Source organism: Medicago sativa, chromosome 6 (assembly GCF_051527215.1).
Source record: "Medicago sativa cultivar Bolivia chromosome 6, Bolivia_mono, whole genome shotgun sequence".
In the NCBI taxonomy this organism is placed as follows: domain Eukaryota; kingdom Viridiplantae; phylum Streptophyta; class Magnoliopsida; order Fabales; family Fabaceae; genus Medicago; species Medicago sativa.
Genome location: NC_140754.1, coordinates 40921360 through 40940424, shown reverse-complemented (window position 1 = coordinate 40940424; position 19065 = coordinate 40921360). Strand labels below are relative to the sequence as shown.

The 19065-nt window shown below is 33.3% G+C and overlaps 1 protein-coding gene across 1 annotated transcript; it reads right to left on the bottom strand.

Moving 5' to 3' along the window:
• Window positions 1-8500: 8500 nt before the first annotated feature.
• On the bottom strand, window positions 8501-11040 carry LOC146915153 (uncharacterized). The gene is made up of 3 exons (XM_085721260.1): window positions 10927-11040; window positions 8863-9398; window positions 8501-8663 (listed from the first exon to the last, which is right to left on the bottom strand). Exons 1-3 carry the CDS (start codon window positions 11038-11040, stop codon window positions 8501-8503), a joined length of 813 nt encoding a protein of 270 aa, XP_085577386.1.
• Window positions 11041-19065: the final 8025 nt, after the last annotated feature.

The window sequence follows — 19065 nt, the reverse complement described above, 5'->3', positions numbered from 1 at the left end:
TCATGAATCATGGTACATGCTATTTCTTATAAAGATCTATTCTTTTTCTCTACAACTTCATTTTGATGTGAAGTTATAGGACAAGAAAAGTCATGGAGAATTCCATGTTTTTCGACAAAATTTTCAAACGGCTCATTTTCAAATTCACCACCATGATCACTTATGATCTTCAAAATTTTCAAATATATTTTCAATTTGTACTTGAATGCAGAAGGTGCTAAACACATCATATGACTCATCCTTAGTTATGAGAAACTTTACCCAAGTCCATCTGATATAGTCATCAACTCTGACTAATCCATATTACTTCCCACTGATAAAGGCAATACTTACTGGCCTAAAAAGATGAATGTGAAGAAATTCGAATGGTCTTGAGGTTGAGACAATGTTCTTAAGTTTAAAAGATGTTTTAACAATCTTGCAGTTTTTACATGCTCCATGAAGAGCATATGAATGATACTTTAAATCTGGCGGGCCTTTGAAAAGTTTTAACTTGCTAAGTTTATAGAATAATCTCCAACTAGCATGTCCGAAACGTATATGCCATAACCATTTTTCATCATTCATTGATAGAAGACAAACTACCTTCTAATGAGCTAAATCAAAAAAGTTTATCTTATAAACATTGCCTTTCCTATTTCCAATGAAGAATATGAACTTTTCAGTTTGATTAATGATGGTGGAGTTGTTCTTATCAAACACTACTTCATAACAACTGACACATAATTGACTTATGGTCAGAAGGTTATGTTTTAGTCCATCAAGTAACAAAACATTTTCAATAGAAGGGGGAGAAGAGTTACCAATAGTACCCGTAACAATTATCTTTCCTATATGATTTCCTCCAAATCCAACACTATCTTACTCTTTCAGAGTTAGGGTTTGGAACATATGCTTTTCTTCCGTCACGTGTCATGAGCAACCACTGTCCAGGTACCAATACTGGTGCCTTCCAATCCCGTCTGAATTATCTTTTTCCCACCATCGCTAAACTAAAGTTTTCTTAGCTTGTACCTATTTCTTACCTATGTCTACCTTTTTATCTTTTTGAGTTGGCACTTGTTTCTTACCCGTGTCCTCCTTGCTATCTGTCTATAGATACAACCAACGACAAGTAGAAACAAGGTGGATGATGATTTGACGGTGTGAACAAAGGTTTGGAAGCCACTCATAAACTACTTCAACATTAAATGCAAAGCTTTCCCTCTTAACTAATAAACGAGCATAATGACCAAATGTGCGGTTCTCGGTCCAAATTACAACTGCAAGGGGGCATACCCATTGCACTAGCAGTGTTGACTAAAGTTCGACTCCTCCAATATTTAATGGGGAAACTCCATCACTTGTATTTGAACCTATGCGTGTGTCTAACGCTGTGTGTGAGCATTTAAATCCTTCGTCCATTGAGAAAGATGAAAGACTCCTAAATTCATGTTATGTGTGCCTATTGCCTAAGCCAAAAACATATCCTCAAAAGTTTCAAAAGATAATTATTAATGCGTTTGATATACTCATCCTCTAAAATTTCAATGCATAATGCCTCTCCTTTGATCGTTGCCAGTGGTAGAGAATAAAAAATAAATACCTCCTATGATGAAAGAACTTGTGGGAAGGAACGAGGGTTGTGAATTGTATGCGGTGGAACTGGATGGTGATCCGCCATGCAAGGCCAAGGAAACCTAAAGGCCATGTCAATGCCGCTACCCCAAGCAACGAAACCTTGTCGGAAATATCTGATTATTGTGAATCAACATTTACAACACATTGACATCAACAGGGCATCGATATCCCACGTTTATCAAATTTAGGCTCAACGCAAACAATTTATGTTCATATAAAAAGGGTAATGATGAGGAGGAACAACCGTGGGAAAGGTATGCTGTACAGAAAATACGGCGGCGTGGGTAACCCTCGATAGGAGAAACCCTAGCATAACGCATTCATCTATAAATTATTGTTTAATAGTTTAGATGTTTTCATACTTATATTCTATGAATATATATACAAATTTGCGTTTTGTGAAGATGGAGTTCTAACTAAGTAGAATATGAATTATCTGGAAAAAAATAGATCTTGAACTTTTAATTTAGGGGATGTTTTTTTTTTTTTTTTTAATAAAATAAATTACATTTTTTTTGAATAATATAATTAACCTTAAGAGTTTGTTTAATTAGGTAAATTATCCCCATAAATATTAAATTTTTTGTTTTTAGTCCCCAAAAAATTATTGCACTTTTTAGCCCTTATAAAAAGTGTGATTTTATATGTAATAAAATGGTTATACAATTATAATTACTCTAAATTAAATGTATGATTCTTCTTATGCAATAAATAAAATAAAGTAGAAATAAAAACCTAAATTCTATTAGAATTTTAGATTTTTTCTTACATATTAGTATCAGAATTATGATTTCTCCTTATTTTCGTATGTGTCTCACATTCTCTCTCTCTCTCTCTCTCTCTCTCTCTCTCTCTCTCTCTCTCTCTATATATATATATATATATATGTGTGTGTGTGTGTGTGTATATATATATATATGTGTGTGTGTGTGTGTCTATATATATATGTATATATATGTATATATATGTATATGTATATGTATATATATATATATATGGAGGACATATCAAATAAGAGCACATCTTATTGTGAGAGATAAGAGGAACTAATCTCAACCCTTAAATCTAAATAAATGGTTGAGATTAAAATACTCCTTTTTTTAATTCACCGCACCCTTTTCTTACTCACCGTCACAGTTCATCTTCCTCATGCCATAGTTCATCTTCCTCATGCCTTCATTCCAAGTGCTTTCATTCCAAATCTTCACCAATTTATGTTTTCACACATGCAATAGATCTCTCTTCTTACACCCATCGTTGCATCATAGGAATTTGGCACCAAATTTTCAATTTTACAGATGCAATAGATCTCTCTTCTTACACTCATCGTTGATTCATATGTTTTTGATGGGAAAAAAAATTCAGAAATTGTTTCACTGCAAACCTAATCGAATCGATTCATAAATTGTGTGAAGATTAATTGGAATTGAAATTTAATGGGTAAGTTTTTCCTACATTCTACATCCAAAATTTGAGATGCAATTGTGCAGAAATATTAAAATCAAACCTTTTATTTGTTTGATTGAATAAATTGTGTGAAAATTTAGATGGGTTAAATATTTCTATGAATTTTGAACAAAAACATACGTGTGTGAATTGATGAAAGAACTAGCGTTGTGAACACGGAGGAATCGCAGTTAGACGATAAGAGAAGAAGGGGAATGGACAGAGGGGTGTGAAAATTAAGCTGCTGTTATTAAAACTAGATATCACCGTAAAGATTGATCCAAGAGTTATTATTTAACCCTCTCACCTCTCATTTTAAAACCCCTCTCACTTGATACACCCTATATATATATATATATATGTATGTATATATATATATATATATATTCTCTCTTAGATTCAAATACTCTAAATTGATGTCATTGAAGATGCTTTTAATTCAGATACTCATCCAAAGAGCTATTACTTCACATAGAGCTAAGAATTTTATTTGAGAGGATCCATGGTTGATAAGTAGACTGAGCTTGTTTTGAAAGATGATTCCATAGTACCTGTTGGATTCACGTTTGATCCAACTGATCATGAACTTGTAGATTATTATCTGACGAAGAAGGTTTATTAATAATCTATTCAATTTAATGACACTCTAGAATTTTACGTGTTTCAAATTGAACCATGGAAAAATGTAGTATCACAAATCTCTGGGCAACATCTATTTCATCAATTTGAAACACATCAAATTATAGAATGTCATGAAGTGGAAGAAGTTGATAATAGACCTTCCTTGTCAGGTAGTAATCTACAATTTCATCATGAATTGGATCAAACTTGAATCCAACATGTAGTTTGGAACCATCTTCCAAAATAAGGTAGACACACTTATATACACCCATGAATCCCCTATGAAGTAATAGCTCCATATGAAGTAATATATAGCTCGTTGGATTAATATTTGAAGCAGAAGCATCTTAAAGGACCTCAATTTATAGGAAGTGTCTTGAATGTAAGAGAGACAGATATAGAGAGAGAAAATCTGGCAGACAAACGAAAATTAGGTAATAACTCCAATACTAATATGTAATGAAATAATCTGAACTCCTAATATACTGTAGTTTTTTTCTTCTTTATTTTATTTATTGCATCATAAGGATCATGAATTTTATTTATTAGAATAATGATAATTGTACAACCGTTTTATTGCATAAAAAATTGTTTTTTTTATAAAGAATATAAAGTGAGATTTTCTTTTTCTATTGACTAAAAAAGATTCTAATATTTATATGGACAATTTATTTAACTAAACAAACTCTTAAATTTGATTATATTTTTCAAACAAATGTAATTTATTTTTCAAAAAATGTAACAATCATCCTCTTAAATTGAAAGTACAATTCTTTCTTCGGATAATTCATATTCTCGTTTGATATAACTCAATCTTAACAAAATATATTCACATAATATAAGTATAAACAATATCAAAACTATCAACATTAACTTAAATGATGTAAAGCACCATAGCAAAAAATATGATATGCATATCAATTTATATAATGAAACATAAATATAAATAAGATTGACTATTTTGGTATTAATGGCAAACCTTTTGTACTTCGTTGACTTGATAATGAAAATTTATGCTTATTTTCATAACATAATCTTCAATTTAATCTTAATCAATTCATATACAAACCGGGATTGATCGAGAGAACATAGTCGTTTGACGAGAAACCGAACACATATCTGGGTTAACTACCAGATCAAGAGTATCACCAGCCCAACTTGACTCATAAAATCAGATCTAAAATGGATTTGATAAGTTTGACTTAAAAATATAGTTTTCTTATGATTTTGCTAGTATAATAATATAGTAGTAATTATCGGAACAACCGTTGGAAAGCTATGTTGTTAGATGTTTTATACTTATCTTTCATGAATAAATATACAAATTTGCATTTTGTGAAGATTGAGTTCTAACTAAGTAGAATATGAATTACCTGGAAAAGAATAGATTTTGAACTTTTAATTCAGAGGATATTTTTGTTTTAATTATTAATAATTTAAATTACTTTGTTTTTTTGAAAAATATAATTAATCTTAAGAGTTTGTTTAATTAGGTAAATGGTCCGTATAAATTTTTTTCACTTTTTAGCCATATAAAAAGTTTGATTTTATATGTAATAAAATGGATATACAATTATCATTACTCTAAATTAAATGCATGATTCTTATTATGTAATAAATAAAATAAAGTTGAAAAAACCTAAATTCTAATAGAATTTTATATTTTTCCTTACGTATTAGTATTGGAATTATGATTTCTCCTTATTTTCGTATGTGTCTCACATTTTCTCCATACATTCTCTCTTAGATTCAAGACACTCTAAATTGATGTCATTGAAGATGCTTTTGATTCAAATACTTGTCCAAAGAGCTATTACTTCACATAGAGCTAACAATTTTATTTGAGAAGATCCATGGTTGTAGATAAGTAAGTTGAGCTTGTTTTGAAAGATGGTTCCAGAGAACCTGTTGGATTCACGTTTGATCCAACTGATCATGAACTTGTAGATTATTATCTGACGAAGAAGGTCTATTAATAACCTATTCAATTTAATGACACTATAGAATTTTATGTGTTTCAAATTGAACCATGTAAAAATGTAATATAACAAATCTCTAGGAAACATCCATTGTATCAATTTGAAACACGTCAAAGTCAAGAATGTCATGAAGTGGAAGAAGTTGATAATAGACCTTCGTCATCAGGTAATAATCTACAATTTCATGATCAGTTGGATCAAACATGAATCCACATGTAGTTTAAAACCATCTTCCAAAATAAGGTCGACATACTTATATACACCCATGAATCCCCTCAAATAAAGTCTTCACTCCATATGAAGTAATAGATATTTGGATTAATATTTGAAGCAGAAGAATCTTAAAGGACTTCAATTTATAGGAAGTGTCATGAATTTAAGAGAGACAGGATGTAGAGAGAGAAAATCTAGCACACAAACGAAAAATAGGTAATAACAACAATACTAATATGTAAAGAAATAATCTGAAATCCTATATACTTTATTTTTTTTTCTTTCGTTTTTATTTTATTTATTGCATCATAAGGATAATGAATTTTATTTATTAGAATAATGATAATTGTACAACCGTTTTATTGCATAAAAATTTACTCTTTTTATATGGAATAAAAAGTGTGATTTTTTATAGGGACTAAAAACGAAGTCTTAATATTTATAAGGACAATTTATTTAACTAAACAAACTCTTAAATTTGATTATATTTTCCAAAAAAATGTAATTTATTTTCAAAAAATGTAACAATCATCCTCTAAAATTGAAAGTACAATTTTTTTCTTGAGATAATTCATATTCTAGTTAGATATAACTCAATCTTAACAAAATATATTCACATGATATAAGTATGAACAACATCAAAACTATCAATATAAACCCATAGCAAAAAATATGATATGCATATCGATTTATATAATGAAACATAAATTTTAACAAGATTGGAGAATTTGGTGGTATTAATGACATACCTTTTGTACTTCGTTGACTTGATCATAGAAATTTATGATTATTTTCATAACATAATCTTCAATTTCATGTTCAACTTAATCTTAATCAATTCTTATGCAAACCGGGATTGATCGAGAGAACATAGTCGTTTGACAAGAAACCAAACACATATCTGGGTCAGCTACCAGATCAAGAGTATCACCGGCTCAACTTGACTCATAAAATCAGATCTAAAATAGATTTGATAAGTTTGACTTAAAAATCTAATTTTCTTATGAGTTTGCTAGTATAATAATATAGTAGTAATTATCGAACTCACTTAGCAAATGAGATGTTACAAGAAATTTAGAAAAACAAAAATTTTGAATAATCGAGATAACATGAAATGGAATACCAAATATATCAAGAAGAAGAAAATGGAGAAAAAATGAGGTATAAAAAAAGTAGGAGAAGGAATCGGTGAAAATGAGTTGCAACGGCGTCTAATATATATAATGAGTAGCAAGAGGTGATAGTGACTTTAGGGTTAGGAACTAGCATAGGCTTGGGCCTAGCAAACTTAATTTAACTAAAATAAATAAATATATGGGCTTGAGATTGGGCCTAGAGAATTGCATTCAAATAAGTGTATGTCGAATATAAACCTATTTTATGAATTCTGCTCGTTACTCAACATAAAATGCTCGCTCCCAACTGAAAAGACTAAAATACCCATGCGCATGTTAAGTCACGCTAGTGTGAAATTTACGTGAGTTAACTTACGCTAGTGCAAAATCTCATAATATTCAACGTGAGTTAACTCGCGTTGATTATAGGTTAGCGTGAGTTAACTCACGCAAACTACTGATATAGCAGACAACATTTACTGCACAACATTAATTGTAACCAAGTCATTAATGATCCGTAACCTTGACACACTCATAATTGAACCGAATTATGCCAGTTTAACAACATTATCATATAATATGACATAATCGATCCAAATTACACAAATTCATCGTTTATCACACAATCACATAATAACGCATAAACGATCAAAACGATCCAAATTACACAAATTCGTCGTTAATGACGCGTAATCAATTAATCACACTTATTGACACGTAAACGATCCAAATTATACAAATTTGTCCTTAAATTTCGAAAAGTACATAATCTCACATAAACGGTCAAAATTACCCAAATTCATTGTTAAATTACATAAACACAAATTCATTAAAATTCAACAATACAGACACAAATTCGAACAAATTACACTATTACACGTTAATAAATATTACACTTCAACAGATCGAACATAAAGATGTAAAGTGTTAATTGCAACCATCACACTAAACATGTAAGCAACGTCGCTATCATCTTCGAGAAGTTGTGGAAAATACACGGTCTTCCAAAAATCCCATTCCTTATCCTCCCCCAAGTCCACGCCTGACACATTTACTATTACATCACATGTTCTTTGATTTGCACCAATATGGATAAAGTATCCGTCAAGTTTTGCCTTCAACTCGTACAACTTGTCGGTGGGGTTTACAAAGAACCTAACCCTCTTTTTAACGGCTGCATAAAGGACATGAAGTTCAACTGGATCTTGTGCCTCTTCAGACATGTTTCACTTCACAAAATATAATGAAAAACAAATATGAGAGGAAAAAGATAAAATAAATAACTGAATAATTAAAGAGAAAAAAAGGTGAGCAATAATTGGGGTGACATAACCGGCCACCAAAATAAAATTCACTTCATATATTTATATAATATATATAATATTAGTTACATATTAGCCACAAATATCCAAATTACATAACCGACCGCCAAAAAATACGTCGGTGTAATACCACCAAAAAATAGGACGAACACCGACCGACCAAAAAGTGTCATAACCTATCTAACTAGACTAGTGATAGTGCATAATCAACGTCTTTATCCATGACTTCAAAATCTTGCTTTGGTTTTTCCGGAGTCGGAGTGTCACAAATAATAGGATTGTGCTCATTTGTTGGTTTCTTTGGTGGCTTCGGATCCTTAGACATGTGGTCATTGAAGGCGGCTTGTCTATCCGTAAAAGCAAAATGCCATTTATCCGCCTCATTAATCTTGTTGTTCATCCACTCCATACAAGGCGGTGGTAACATATAATCTTCTTTCAACAAAACATGAAGAAAGTGGTCGGGAATTAAGCAAAGACATATGATGTTGGAATGTGGCTTAAGTAGTGGAGCACTTAGGATTGGGAAATATGTCTAACATATACCTTTTTCGGGCAAAGTAAATAGAACAAACAGCTCCATTGTAACAAGTAGCAATAATGTGACCCATATCCGGAGTAGTCAACCACTTATCTTCATTCGCAATCCCACTTCTGCTTGTTCGAGGGTATGAACCATCCAAGATAACTTTAAAATGATGCTCGGTACCATATATCGGCAAATAGTCACTCTTATGATTTTTCAACTCATTAATAAGTGCATGATGAACCAAAACATGATTTTCCTCATCCATTCCCAAGTGCCTAGCTATGACCCAAAATCCACAATTACCATCCCCTTTAACATTCACAATGTCTTCAATGTAAGGTCTCACGATCATTGGAATTTGTGAAATGTATGGTATATTCAAATAAGGTTTTGGTATTGAAGTAGGCGTCGAAGCTTGTGTGCGGGAGAAAGTGCAAAGACGTGCACCTTTACTCTTTGGAACCTTACTCTTGACTTGTGAGCATTGACTATCAGGATTTTCAGAATCAATAGTCTCCCACCTAGAGGGGATTCGACCCGTGGACTTCGTTTTCTGTAACGCCCTATTTCTATTAAAGCGATAAAACACGCGAATATAACAAATATTCAAGAAATAGACGCTACGTCTAACACAAAATCCAAAATCCAAACATACATGTATATATATAAAATATCTCAGCAATCGCAGCGGATACAAATCAAATAACTCCAACATATACATGCCATGGTCAAATACAACCTCAACTAAAAATCCTCCAAGTCCGACAAATGGACAATATCAACAAGATAAACTAAAAACCAACAAGGCATAAAAAATATGGAGGGAAACATACTTCTGCTCAGAAGAAACTCTACAAGAAGCATCACATAATCAGAGGAGCACTTGTCACTGCTATACCTAAAGCAGAGTATATGAAAATGAGTGATAAGTCTACTGCAAAGGCAATGTTTGCTTCTCTATGTGCAAACTATGAAGGGAGCAAGAAATTCAGAGAAGCAAAGGCTCTCATGCTTGTTCATCTGTATGAGTTGTTTAAGATGAAGGATGATGAAAGTATTGAGCAAATGTACTCAAGATTTCAAACTCTAGTCTTTGGACTACAAATACTGAAGAAAAACTATGTTGCTTCTGATTATGTGAGCAAGATACTAAGAAGCTTTCCTGCTAGATGGAGACCTAAGGTTATTTCTATTGAGGAAGCTAAAGATTTAAACACCTTAAGTGTTGAAGATCTTGTCAGCTCTCTCAATGTTCATGATATAAGTGTAAATGAACACGAGCCTGCTAAGAAGAGTAAATCCATTGCTCTTCCATCTAAAGGGAAGTCATCAAAAGCTCTTAAAGAGCCTGCGAAGAAGATTTAAACACTTTAAGTCTTGCATCTCCTGACGAACTTCCCTCTTTAAGAGCTTTTGATGAACTTCTCCTCTTTAAGAGCTTTTGATGACTTCCCTTTAGATGGTAGAGCAATAGATTTACTCTTCTTAGCAGGCTCATGTTCATTTAGACTTATCTCATGAACCTTGAGAGAGATGACAAGATCTTCAACACTTAAAGTGTTTAAATCTTTAGCTTCCTCAATAGCAGTAACCTTAGGTCTCCATCTAGCAGACAAGCTTCTTAGTATCTTGCTAACATGATCAGAAGCAACATAACTCTTCTTCAGTATTTGTAATCCAGAGACTAGGGTTTGAAACCTTGAGTAAATTTCCTCAATAGTTTCATCATCCTTCATCTTGAACAACTCATACTGATGAACAAGCATAAAAGCTTTTGTTTCTTTGACTTACTTGTTGCCTTCATAATTTGCACAAAGAGAAGCAAACATTGCCTTAGCAGTGGATTTGTCACTCATCTTCATATACTCTGCTTTAGTTATAGCAGTGACAAGTGCTCCAATGATAGTATGATGCTTCTTGTAGAGTTTCTTCTGAGCAGGAGTATGTTTCTTTCTATCAATAACAACTCCTTCTTCATCAAGGACCAAGTCACCAACACCATCTTCAAGTATGTCCCATAGCTCTTCATCTAAACCCATGACATAGCTATAGAAGTTGGTTTTCCACCAAGAGAATTCTACAGGATCTCCATTGAACTTAGGAACTTTTCCAGAGTCATATTTCTTGTTGTCACCATAATCATATGGAACAACATTGTTGTTCCCAGATCTAGAACCTGAGCCTTCACCAGACATGTTTTTCTCAGATCTTTTTCTGTTACACTATTAAGTGTTAAGACAACAGACCAAGACTCAGATACCAATTGAAGGTGAGAAAAACACAACAGGGGGGGGGGGTTGAATTGTGTTAGCTTTTTCTTCGTTTTCTCCTAAGATGAAAACACTGATCAGAAGCAGATAGAGTTTTATTTCTGAAGTGATGTTCAGGACTAAATGCAGCGGATAAAAACAGAGAGAGAGAAAGAAAAAAGACACAAAGCAATTATACAGGTTCCTTCCACAAACCGGAAGTAGTCCTGTCCCCTTTGCACTTCCAAGGAGAGTTCACTAAAATGTAATATCTGATTACAACTGCTCACAGCTAAACTTAGCTAGATACTTCAAACTGCTCAAGCACGACTGCAAGAGACTTCCTATGCTCCTGAACACAATCAAGAGACTTCTAATGCTCAAACACAACTGCAAGAGACTTCTAATCAAGCAGAACTACAAAGAAAAATGTTTGAGGTTGAACACTTGATATACAATCAGTGGTGTTCACAATACAAATCAGATACAGACTCTTAAGACTCTAGGTTGATGGTTGAACTTGTACTATTTTATCGTCTTATATACTAATAAAATTATTGAATGTATTTCTCTCCCCTATTTTTGTGTTGTGTTGTGGTGTCTGTCCTCTTGGGGTATAGATACTCGTGTCAAGGAGCTTTAACCGTTGGGTGTTGGAAAGTGGCGTTGGAAGTCTTTTAGGTCATTATTTATTTTCTGAACTGTGTAGCCAATTCGTTGCTCTGATTCTGTAACACTATGGATGGGGCATTTGTCGTAATTTATGTTTCAGATAAGTTTTTAAATATACTTTTGTTATACATGGACTTTGAAACCATTAATTATTTTATTTTAACTGTGTAGCTGATTCGTTGCTCTGATTCTGTAACACTATGATTTTGTAACACTATGGATGGGTGTGTTTGTCGTAATTTATGTTTCGGATAAGTTTTTAAATATACTTTTGTTATACATGGACTTTGAAACCATTAATTATTTTATTTTAAGTTGAGAAGATATTCCACTGTTTTCTTTTTATATATGATTATAATTGCATAGACAATGATTAGTCGAGTATGTGTAGCACATTATTTTTTTAAGGATTAACATTTTATAATTTATAAATAAAAGTCGGGGCTTTGGGAGTTACAATGATCACATAAAAGAAGCTTGTAACCGAGTGATGTTCCAATAAAAAGACACCAAGTGATATAAGAAGTGGTGGCATATATGATGTTAGTAAATAAACTTCGTTGCTAAAGTTCTAACTCCAAAGCATTGCATTGATTTGAATTAAAAATAATAACCAGACACCAAGAATATTTCCACATTACCCAAAGATTAGGCAGCTGGTCTTCTGTGATATTTAAGCAAAATTGGCGCATATTAAGAGTATTGCAGTACCAATTTCGAACTTGATCAAATGGGACTTTTGGCTCGGCAATAAACAGAAAAACGAGTTTATGAGAAAAACATAAGTTATCCAATGCAATTTGAGTACCAGTGTTACCTATACCCAAAATATTCATATGAAGGAGATTCATTATGAATGAGGTGGAATAGGACCCCTACAACAGGTGTTATGTGTCCCGACTTCACAAGTTAGCTTCACTTGTCTTTTCGTCCCTCTCTTAGAAATAAGTGGAGTAAACTCATCATAATTAATATTGAATGTGGAACCATCACACGTTGTTCGGGCTTGTTGAATCTTGTCAATTTCATCCAACTAAACCTTCTTGAAAACTAGTTGTTGTGTGGTAAAATAAATTCAGAGTCATTATTATCTCATGTCGCCGTATCCTCTTTTTTAGAATAACTGGTTTCAGAATCACTGTTAGTTGTTGGAACCTCAGTTGCATAATTGCCATTATTAGCGCATTCCTCGTCCTGCCTGCAATCATGCACAACAACCTTGTCTGGAGACATGGAATTTGGTGAAGGGCTTGCTAATTGTTTATGGATAGTTACATCACTATCAAATTCAAGGTTAGTAGTTAACAAAGGGTTATTACTGGAAGGATCCTTGGGAGGAAGGTCTATTGGAATGTTGATGTGTTCCCCTTCACCATTTTCTCCAATTTCGAACTTTCATGTCTTGGCTTAGGATGTAACTTGTTACAAAGAGCCATAGAAGGCCAATAGTAAAGCGTTTAGAACAAAATTTTGGAAGCCTTTCATACAAAACATCAACATGGAACACATAACCATTTCACTCCATCATTACTTCGTAAAAAACACATTTTGAGAGATCAACATCAGCCAAGCTGCGAGCATAATGACCAAACATACACTTTTTGGTTGCCTTATTACTCAACAACGACGTACCTACTCCATTATCAATTTCAATCAAGGTTTAGGGAAGCAATACTTTGGCATTAAACCTAGAAGAAGAACCCATATATGTACATGATATTGTTTACACGTGTAAGGATTATAATCAAGTTCCAATTTAGAAAGACAAAGGATACCAGACTTTAAATTGTAGCTACCAACAAACCAAGCATTCAACTTATCATCGTGATTACCAAACTAGAATTCAAAGTATCCTCGACCAGGAGAGATAAGAGGCCATTGTCCCATATCCTTGCAAATCTTTTGAACCTTCAATGAGAGATCACGAGATGTTAAAGGTTTGTCCCTTTTATTTTACAAACTTCCGCTCCTCATTCATAAACAGTTTGAGTGAGATTAATACATAAAAAATCTCCCTTGATGCAAGGTTTAGGTTGATGTAGAACCAGAGCATCACCATGCTTAACAAGGGCTTGAGCAAAGGTGCAAAGGTGTTTGTGGCCAGCCCAAAAATGTCACGATGTCAGAGACGAAAGAACACGACAATCATGAACGTGAAAGGGGGGACACAACCAGGGGTCATGAAAACCCTAACCTAGCAGAGTAGATCAAGACATTATTAAATGAGTCTTATAGTTTTTATCATGTTTGATGGTTAAAATAATATTGAGCAGTTCCCCTCATTACTTTTTAAAATTATCAAACGAGTCCCAATGAGGGTGATTCTATCTATAGATACTATTATCTATAAGAACTCAACTTTTTCCTTCCCAATGAGGGAGGGTTCCTATTTAAGACGGTGTTAGATATCTGATACACCTACCATTTCGGATGCCCTTAACTCATATATTGATATTTTTAAGACTTAAGTGTACTTTTGCCCCTCTATCTTTCACAATGTTGCGATTTTAGTCCCCTAAGAAACAAAATGACAAATTTAGTCCCCGTTATTTTAGCCCCTTTGCAATATTAGCCATTTTGTCCAATTTTGACCCTGTCAAAGTTTGGCAAATTAAATTAAAAATAATTACTGAATTAAAAATAATTAAAATAACCACATAATCATTTTTTAAATTAAATAAATGGAAAAAAATTAAAAAGATAATTTCAAGATTCCAAAACAAGATCTCAATCCAAGTAAATCACTCTTTTCACACAACTTTCCAACAGATCTGCAACATAATGTCTTGCGTAATTCAAGTGAAGCTCTTTTCTCACAGAAGTTGAAATCAAATTCTTGACAATGTTCCGATCGAAATAATACACTTTGAATCTCAACTGCGGAAACGTTGTTTGAACCAATGCTTCTAGATCCATATCTGTAACAAGAAAGTGAAAAAAAAATTCTCTGGACAAGAAGCGTGGTAAATAATCAAATGCTCCGCCGCGATTGAACCGCGAAAATATTCAGTATCAAGAGTAATCGTTACATGAACCAAACATGGATGACATGCTTTTACGAAAAAACAGTGATGTGTGAAAATAGAATCGGTAATCATGGTGAGGGAGATGATGAATAATTGAAGATCTAATGGCTAAAGTTGGGTAATGAGAAGAATGGAGGGAGGGGGAGATGATGATTACAATCTTTAGGGTGGAGAAAAACCGTGATAGCTTCATAATCCACAACATTGTTTTTTCTTCTGAATCTTTTGTTACCATATTTTGGACATTCAAATTGAATTGAATGTTAGGAGGAATATTTTGTTACCATGGTTTAAAAATTTAATTATTTTTAATTCAGCAATTACACACGTGGCCTGCAATGTAAGCGTTGACCGAGTTAAAATTGGACAACATGACCGATATTGCAAAAAGACTAATATATAGGGGACTACATTTTTCATTTTGTTACTTAGGGGGGCAAAAATACACTTCAGCTAATTTTTAAACTATATTTACTCTTTCCTTTTGTATCTTTTCATCATATTATGTTATTTGTTTCTTTTAAAAAAAGTGTCATTTTCATCATATGATTGTCAATGAAGTGCAAAATTTGAGCATGTAACACCTTTAAAATAAATCAAGACAGAGGAATCGATAAAAGTGACAGAAAAAGAGAATAAAGAAAATAAGAAATAATAACAGTGAAGCCCTCCTTCAAGTTTCTCTGATATAGGGTAGTTGTTGCCTGTTGGGTTATACATATATACATATATATAAGGATAGTTATTATTATTACTTTTCAGAGATGAATATTTTCGAGCCAGAATGTTTGGAATCTTTCATTGAATATTCATCATATGTATATGGTTTTAGTTTCAGTTGTTTTTATCACTTGGTACTTGGAGGTAATGCACACAATAGTGTGCCATAATATGCCATTTTGTATGTTAATTCTTTGGTCATGTACATGCTTAAATGTATCTATTTTTGGATTTGTTTGTTTGATACTAACAGTATAAACATACGTTTGTCATTTAATTTATGATGCAGTTTAAAAAAGCAGAGAAATTAGCTGGAGAACACTACAAGGGAGTAAGATGATATACATCATTGGAGTAGATATGCAGTAGAGATTAGAGACTCATCCAACAACTATTTTCGTGTTTTGTTTCGGATATGAAACTATGAAAGTTCAAATTATGTTGGCTTTTGGCTCTTTCAAGTTAGGGAAAAAGATCTTCTGCCTTATAGATTGTATTTTGGAACAAAGAAGTTGTATCCATTTAAAAGAATTGCCTTAGTCTTGAGTTAAACAATGCAAAACTGAAGCTTAATTATTGTTGTCGTCGTGGTTGCTTCTAATTAATATGGATATGTAAAACTGAAGCATAATTTTAATAATTTTGATAATCGGTAGTGTTCTATGTCTGTCACCTTGCAATGACTATTTTATTATCCCAACTTATAACTAGTTGGTAGTGTTATATATTCTGGCATTGCTAGGATATACGTATTTGCAACCAAACCAAATACTCATTCTGTTGTTTTTGGATTTTCAAAATGTTGTATTTGAATTTCCAAATTTTATTATCTACCGAAGTTGTTAGTAGGTTGAGTCACGACCAGGTCGCTCTCTTTAAGACGTTTCGTGGCACTACCCAAAATTGTGCAAGGTAGACTATTAATCACGCCGCCTCCAGGATAAAACAAGCCCAGCTACAACTGTTCGATTAACTACTGCACTGTAGTTATTCGTTCGATAATTACACCTTCAAATATGGTACTAAGACCACTCTTTAATACTGAAACCACTTTAATATGGTATTATTACCATTCTATTATGGTGCTAAGACCACTCAAATATGGTGTTTCCACCATTCTAACCCTTAAGTTCTCCAAACTATCAATATGGTACTATGACCACTCAAATATGGTGTTACCACCATTTCTCCTCAAATAGAAAAATATTGTTATAATATTTATATACCGTTAAGATCATTCTTGATTCCGACGGGACATTATTATTCCAAATAGGGACTATGATCTTAAAAGTATTCTTTATTCCGAAGGGACATATATTACCGAAGAGACTATGAACTTAAGACCATTCTTAATTCCGAAGGGACATTAAACCGAAAAGGGACTATGGTCTTAAGAACACTCTTAATTCCGAAGGGACAGAAAGGAGTAGAAAAAGGAGAATGACTTGTTAAACAAGTCGAAGGAGGGAGAAGAGAGGAAAGACTCGTCAACACTGAAGGTGAGAAAAACACAAGAAGGGGGGTTGAATTGTGTTTTAGAAAAATTCTTCGTTTCTCCTAAAAACTGAACACACTGATCAGAAGCTAAGTGAGACAGCTTCTGAAGTGATAATCAGAATCTAAATGCAGCGGAATAAAACAGAGAGAGAGAGAGAAGAAGAACGACACAAAGCAATTATACTGGTTCCTTCCACAATCCGGAAGTAGTCCAGTCCCCCTTGCACTTCCAAGGAGATTTCACTATGAGTAATATCTGATTACAAATGCTCAAGCACACAAGCAAGAGACTTCCAATGCTCAAGCACACAAGCAAGAGACTTCCTTTGCTCAAGAACACAATCAAGAGACTTCCTGCTCAAGCACAACTGCAAGAGACTTCCTAACTAAACAAAATTACACAGAAAATTGTTTAAGGTTGAACACTTGATATACAATCAGAGGTGCTCACAATACAAATCAGATACAGACTCAATGGACTTAAGAATTTCTAAGATATGACTTTGAGACACAGAAATTCTAAGTGAATGCAGAACAATTTCAGCAGAGGTTTGGTACTTGTGAAAATCTTGTGAGTCTTTCGTTCAGCGTTCTTGCATTACCAATTCTCTAGGTCTTCACTCCTTTATATAGAGGTGTGAGAGAGACGTTGTGAAATTGCCAGCACACCAAAGAGTCGTTGTTGAAGCTTGATCTTTCACCAATAATCTTTTGCCTGATTTGGCTGTTGTCCTATGAAGAACAAATTTGAAATCCATTCCTTATCCAAAGGAACATCTATGCAGGCGAAACCGTATTCTGGAGCTGTTTTCTTGTCCTGTAGCGCGGACACAAAACAGAGTAGTGGAGAACGTGGTTGTACAATTCGTACAACGTACAATGTCAACGCTTTCGTCCAAATTGCAAACACACGCCTTCAAACACCTTTGAAGTGACCGTTGCAAACTCCACTAATCCTTTGTTTGTGTTTTTGAATCCAATAGACAGCTTTTGCATTGATAATTCTTCAATTCTTGATTCTTTGCAAATCCAGTTGATATTCAGCTTCTGGTGAAATGGCTTCTGATGAGGCAGCTTCTGATGATATGACTTCTGCAGCTTCTGATGACGCAGCTTCTGATGATGTGGCTTCTGGACCTCTTGTCTTCAGAAGCACTATTCTTCAGGAGCAGCTTACTTCAGGAGCGCTATTTCTTCAGGAGCAGCTTGACTTCAGGAGCGCTTTTTCTCTTCAGTAGCAAGTTGCCTTCAGGAGCGTCCAAGCTTCAAATTTTTGTTGTTTCCATAGCTCTTTATTTGCTCATTCAGAACCAATGATGATGTAACTTTATAATTATGGTCCTGTACACTTGAACAAATATTAGCTAGTCCAATTTACAATTTTTAATACCTTGTTATCATCAAAACCCTTTAAGGTTCATTGTTAAACACATTTTGTTCCAACAATCTCCCCCTTTTTGATGATGACAAACAAAAGTATTTAAAATTGATCAATTGTTGTTAATCTAATTAACAAGTTGACTTTGGGGTTCTGAGGTTTGTAAGCTCAGAATCTGAGGTTTGTAAGCTCAAACTCCCTCTGAGTCTGATAGTCTTTAAGGTGAGGTTTGTAAGCTCCCCCTAAGTTCTATCCAGGTTAATTAAATTCATTTTTCGCGCAATAATATTATCAGAGCTTAAAAACAAAATTGAATCATTGAAAGAATTAACTTATAGATAAGAAGAATGGTTCAATTAATTTTACTTGAATTTTGATACTCCTTCGTTCGTTCATAGCTTATACCAATAAGGTAAAAAAAAATGATAGAAGGTTTTCAAAAATTTCAAATGCCATTAATGGGGCTCAGAGCCTTTAAATACTTGTCACATATACTCCCCCTTTTGTCATTATCAAAAAAAATTAAAATAAATTTAAGCATAAAAGACAAAAAGATATGAGAAAAACTCAAACAGGAGAGAGTATAAAAGAAAGTGAACTAAATAAGTCAGAGCAAAATATATGAACATGTATATCAATTGTCAGAAGCAGCTAAACAGTCAGAATCAGTAAGCATTC

Bases quoted from the DNA above. Each gene is read 5' to 3' on its own strand.
- LOC146915153 (XM_085721260.1), bottom strand. From the start codon at position 11,040: ATGTCTGGTGAAGGCTCAGGTTCTAGATCTGGGAACAACAATGTTGTT. The intron at 9,399-10,926 runs GTAGAATTCTCT...AGGGCGTTACAG, and splicing joins CTAAGTTCAATGGAGATCCT to AAAACGAAGTCCACGGGTCG. The intron at 8,664-8,862 runs GTATATGTTAGA...TTTTACGGATAG, and splicing joins ATTTACTTTGCCCGAAAAAG to ACAAGCCGCCTTCAATGACC.